This window comes from Octodon degus, unplaced genomic scaffold (genome assembly GCF_000260255.1).
Source record: "Octodon degus isolate 3935 unplaced genomic scaffold, OctDeg1.0 scaffold00037, whole genome shotgun sequence".
NCBI classification, from domain to species: Eukaryota; Metazoa; Chordata; class Mammalia; order Rodentia; family Octodontidae; genus Octodon; species Octodon degus.
The window spans coordinates 11,964,318-11,970,187 of record NW_004524613.1 but is presented as its reverse complement, the minus strand read 5'-3'; the positions used below and the strand labels follow the sequence as shown (position 1 = coordinate 11,970,187).

The window sequence follows — 5,870 nt, the reverse complement described above, 5'->3', positions numbered from 1 at the left end:
TTAAAAAAAAATTATTTAGAAATCTTCTCAAACATACAGAATTAAAAATCACATTCAAAATACCTATTTGCTTTTCAATCATTTCAGCAAACTATGGCATTTCCTATAACACTCACAAAATACTATTCATACTGTATTTAAACTGGGCATGGTGGCACATACCTAAAATGCCAGCACTTAGAAAGCTGAGGCAGGAGGATCACCATGAGTTCAAGGCCAGCTAGAAGACATAGTGAGTTCAAAAACAGTCTGAACTACACAGTGAGACCCTGTCTCAAAAAACAACATAAACTAAAAACAAAAACAACCGAAAACTGTTCATATTTAATAGATATTCTGCTAAAAGCTTTTCCCCAAGTCAAGGCTTGGCCTTAGTACCAGCCACTACCCCTTTTCACCATCCTCCACCATGGGCAGGCCCTATGCTATCAATGTAGCACACACTGCAGGCATCTAGATAAGCAAGTGGGTAGGGAGAGTGAAGGATGACTAAATGCCAAGTATTCCAAGCTGATGGCCTCTACTTCAGATTTCCTACTTCAGCCTGGAGCTATAGGAATGTAAATCTCAAAATTCAAGTTTATATGACCTGAACATAAGGAAAAAAAGACTTATTTTCAGATATTATTACTTGAAGTTTACCTGAAACACACTCCCCTTAAACATAACACTTCATTTATGTTTTAAAGGCTTGTCCAGAATTTCTGCTGCTCTAAGGGTTTTACCTTAAAAAGCAGAAATTCTTCTATTTAGAACATACAAAGAATTCAAAGTAGAATTCTCAACTGTTGTCCAAATACCACTATATAAAGTTAATAGTTTCACAATCTGTATTTTACTATTCTTTCAAATGAATTTTTTTAACCTCAGGGTCCTACATAAAAGATATAAACATTTCCATGGTCTCAATCAAAGTAATTACATCTGAATCCAATTTTTTCAAGTGATCCTAGAAATTTATTAAAGAGTTCAATCTAGTTTTACATGGGAATGGTATAAGCCCTCACCAAACATACTTCTAGGAAAACAACCTTGGGTTTAAAGAAAATTCATTTTATTTGGCACTGTGACTGCAGCAAAGACCTATAACATACATATAAATTTATGCCCATATAAAACAACACAATTTTAGTATAGTCTGAAGTCTCCTAAAAAGAGATTTCCAGAAAGAACAAAATCATTTGCCAAACCACTAAGCAAACAGTGAAAACTATTACTATAATTTACAACACAGTTTTTTCTAAAATATTTATAGACTCAAAAGGCAGGCTATTTTTTTACAGCTCCTCACTCCACATACAAAGTTTCTTAACTTTGTAACACAAGTTGTACATTAGTTAAGAATCCCTAGCAATCATAAATAGGTATTAATTCACTGTATGCCAGAAAATATTAAAGAATTGCTTTCAAACTTTCACAATTTTCCATTATTGACAATAATGAAAAAAAGTTCAACTCAACCTTCCCCCTACTACCACTCCCTCTTCCTCCAGTTGTTGGTTAAAATGAGATTTGGGAACTGATCCTGGGTTCCTATTTTTCATTTTTATCTACATAACCAAAGAAGTAAGAGTTCACAGCTGTTAACCAATTATCCAATTTTTATTTTTAAATCATAAGTTCTTTCTGACTCCTTTAAAAGTAACTCCTGGATTTTCTTGCTTTATCAGAAATACTTGAGTCTAAAATTTTGTTTGAGAGACCTGATATATTGCAGGATTCTATCACTGTACTTTTGCTAGAAAGATACCTCAAGGAAGCCAGCTTATGAGGAAAGAAACACTAGAGCCTAATGTTTAATTAAGCACATTCAGATTGAGTCTGAAAACGTTCCAGATACCATTTAGAAGTGCCATCAGTTTCCATTTTTAAAAATGTGATCAGAATTTTCAGACCCACCTCATCTTTCCCACCACCTACCACAACTCAACAGTATAGAAGCACAACTATAGTATCTGTTAGTATCATCAACAATTCATATTTAATTCCCCCATTCTGTTTGAACCCATTAAGCTATCTAGAATCAATATACAATGTCAAACGATGACAGGATGGAGCCAACTGTACCTTAAATTCTTAAAAGAGGTAAGAACAACAACTGAAAGTCAAAACTGGTTCTTGAAACAGAAAGAATCCCAACACCCTAACCTGATCTTATCACTATCGACTACCAATAGAGGTCTGTACAGCACTGTAATAATGACTCAGCCCAACTATACCTAGTACTATCAACACTTACAGAGGAAGTCCTTCACTTAGGCAAAAACTGTAATAATTTCTACTCCTAAAATTGTTCACTGTCAATATTTGAAATATAAATCCATTTAACAAATAACATTTTCTCAAAAACTGAGTATGGTCCAGGATGTTCTAAATTCTATACAAACACATACAATTCTGTATATTACAAAGAATAAACTCCAAAATGAAAGAAATATCTTTCACATCTTAGGAGATAAGGGCAAGAAAAATGAAGATGTGTGATCTTAATAGGTGAACTGGCAGTTAAGACTGCAAAATGGGTCATGCCCACTTAAAATCATGCTTAAACACACACCCCTTGGAACTGATCTTAATACCAAGTCAATAATGGTAAGCCTCGGGATAAATATTAAGTTTTATGCTTAAAAAGCTGTTTCAGTTTCATAAATCAGTCACTAGTTAACAATGTATTACTTGACAGAGCAAGCACACTGTTACATGTTCTAGATAATATTTACAAAAACAAGTTACTCCAGTGTCAAACCCTTTTGGTGGCACAGAAGAGACAGTTAAAAGTGCTTTTTCTCAAACAGATTTAGATAAAAACAAATGACAAACTAGGTAATTCTTCCCTCTCTTTTTTAACTGTGTAATAGAGATGTCTTTTAATTTCTTTATACTAACATTCCTACAACAGAATGGCTAAGCTCAGGGGCTTGCTTTGGAGTACACAACTCACTGCCCTTGGGCAAGCAAATAAATACATAAGAGCCTCAGTTTCCTAGTCTGTAAGTGGGAGATAACAGTCCCTAACTCCTTCCAAGGATTAAACTAAGTGAGATATCCAAGCAAACATCTGAGATTCAATAAATATTAGCTGTTATTGCTAGAAAATGTGAACAAATACTGTACCTTCTAAAAGTCAACACAGGCAGTTTCAGTCTTTCATCATGACAGCAAAGATCTAAGTAACATATCCAGTCCAAAGTCATTCACATATTTAATAGTATCTTTGTGTAATTTAGGTGAAAACTATGGAATTACTTTTCTTATAAGGAGAAAAGAGTAAATCCATTACACTACATATATTACATACCTGGCTCAGTCTTTAAAAAAAAAAAAAAATCAAAACCCAAAATAAATAAATAAATAACCCTTTTTCTAAGATATTACTTTCCTTCAGTGATCAAAGACTATTTACATTCTCAACTGCTATATTCCTGTTTTGCCCTATATCCCAAAGAAACACATATATACTCTTAGTCTTCTAAAATGCCCTTAGGAACATTCAGGGGCTTCAGCTTCCTCTTAAAAGCCTGATAGGCTAAGTATAATTAACAATTCAACCCTTGACAATTCTCAACACCTAGTCTTATACAATATCCTGCTCAAGAGTCACCTGTGAGAAATTTCCCCAGGCCCAGACAAAATTAAGTCCCCCATGCTCCCAAAGCATTCTTGGATATACATATACTTCAGCATCAACCTTATAATTAACTAACATGCCTCCCCCAACACGCTAAACTGAGAGCAAAAGCAGTGGTGTGGTGGAAGGTTTGGCTCAAGTACTCTTTAATACATTGCTTTGCACATTTTGGATGTTCAAGAAATGCTATTTTAACCAGATCCTCTCCGAGGTCAGTACCATCCCATGCTGGATACCTCACTTCAGAATCTCAACATAACGCTGCTGCTAAGTTCAGTAGGCTAACGTGATGGACTGCTGATTACAACATCAGAAAACCTACTCATCAGCTTCCCCACTGGAGAGGTTGTTCCTGGAACCCAAACTCAAGTGAGCAGGATTATGTACTATCAGAATCAGTGGGAATTACCAGCACACTACAGAGTACCTTGTCATTCAAGGAAATAGTCTGAAAGCCTGCGCAAAGTTAAGTTTTTTTATGGTGGACCTTTCCCTGGGCAAGTGAAGTGGAAATACTAAGAGTAAGTGCCCTGGTTTGGCTAAAAAGGGTTCAAAAACAAAAAGATGTAGGAAAAGAAAGCTAACTTGATTCCTGAAGAACAGTAGCCTCTTAAAAGAACGAACAGGAAATAGGGGTGGGTCTGTCCACTCTTTGTTTCAACAGATAAAAATCTTTTTTTCCTCCCTACAGCTCAAAAGAAAAGGCCAACATACCAGATTCAGATGAGATGCTCAACAACCGGGTCTTCCTGACAAGTAACCTAAGTTGTCCCTCTAAAGACCTCCTTAGAAACCTCAACAACAATGAAAAGTTCTACCCACTAATACTTTTAATTTTTTAAAAAATCAATATGCCCAAGTCCAACATTCACACTAACTAGGTGACACCGAGAACTTACAAACTTTCTGAAGAGCCACTTCTGTAAAGTACACAAGCCAAAATATAAAGAACTCCACAAAGAATGGTTTTAGTTTTAGAGCCATCATTCTCATCAGAAATGTCTTATCCCCCTCCTACCAAATCAACAGTTGCCTAAGGGAATCTTCATTCTAGAAGCCGAAAAGATAACAAACATGAACCTGAAAGCACATAAACCTCCTAAATAAAGTTGTATTTATAAAAATTGATAATTATTCAGTCTCCCAGCCTTGCTTCTCTGGGGAGGTGTGTGTTTTATATGGCTTTAATCTGCAGAAAGCTCTTTCTGGGCAGCTCAAGAAAGGAGCCGAGGGAGGGAGAGAAAGACACAGGCACAGAAAGGAGAGAGAAAAAGAAAATGGCGCAGAGACTAAGTCCCGACCGTCGACAAGGCGACTTTCCCGGGAGGAATCCCGGCCAGGAAAGGCAGCCTGAGACCCGGCGGCGGGCAAGGCGGGATCTCCGTTGCCCCCTCTTGGGGGGGCCGCGATCTGGGGGCGCTGTGACCCCTGGAAAGGGGGTCTAAAGGCGGCCCGATGGGAACAATGGGGCCGGTGAGCGAGGAGCTGGGACTTAGTCTCTGGGACGCCATGTCTGTCCTCTGCCCGGCTCCGGCCCGGCACGGGGGAGGCGGCCAGGAACGGGGAGTCAGGGCGGGGCGGGGGGCTCACTCACCATTCAATCGGAAATCCGCTTCGATCTGGAGAGAGAAAAAAGGAGGGAAGATGAAACAACAGGCACATGAAGCCCCCGGGCGGAGGATGAGTGCGCGCGGCCGGCCGCCGGGCCCACCTCACACCCAGGGGTCGAGGGAGCCCCGCGAACGGCCTCCTAGAGCAGGACCCCCCAACTGTTAACTTGGCGGCTGCCCCCGGGCCTTGTGAGCCGACCACGTCCGACGGGCGGCCCGTGCTCAGGGGGGGAGCCGGGCCTGTCAAAGCGACCAGGGCCGGGGCCGGGGCCGGAGCCGGAGCCGGGGCTGAGGCCGGGACACCGGGAGAGCCGCAGCGGAAAGGCCGTACCTGGGAATCGTTGTGGAGATGGTCCCCACTCATATCGACCGGAGCGGCGAAAGCGACGGGCGCGGCAGACTGCGAGGCGGCGCAGGCGAGACGCGGACAGTCAGGTCGGCAGGGCGGTCGGGTGACGGGGTTCCCGGAAGCTCGCGGAGGTGCAGGTAAGCGGCGACAGCGGGCCCGAGAACCCCGGAACGGCTGAGGCGACGGCAGCGGCGGCGGCGGTGACGCTGACAGACTGCCCGGCGGGCGACAGGAACAGACCCCAGCAGTTGTGTAACAGCCTAAGTTCGCATTTCGGCTCACT

The 5,870-nt window shown here is 41.2% G+C and overlaps 1 protein-coding gene across 1 annotated transcript in view; it reads right to left on the bottom strand.

Moving 5' to 3' along the window:
- Top1 (DNA topoisomerase I) overlaps window positions 1-5,864 on the bottom strand; it is a 118,617-nt gene extending 112,753 nt beyond the window's left edge. The window contains exons 1-2 of the mRNA XM_004630909.3: window positions 5,570-5,864; window positions 5,223-5,247 (exon numbers count right to left, since the gene is read on the bottom strand). Coding sequence (XP_004630966.1) covers window positions 5,223-5,247; window positions 5,570-5,602 — 58 coding nt within the window. The 5' untranslated portion in view covers window positions 5,603-5,864. The remainder of the gene's footprint in view (window positions 1-5,222; window positions 5,248-5,569) is intronic.
- Between the last annotated feature and the right edge of the window lie 6 nt (window positions 5,865-5,870).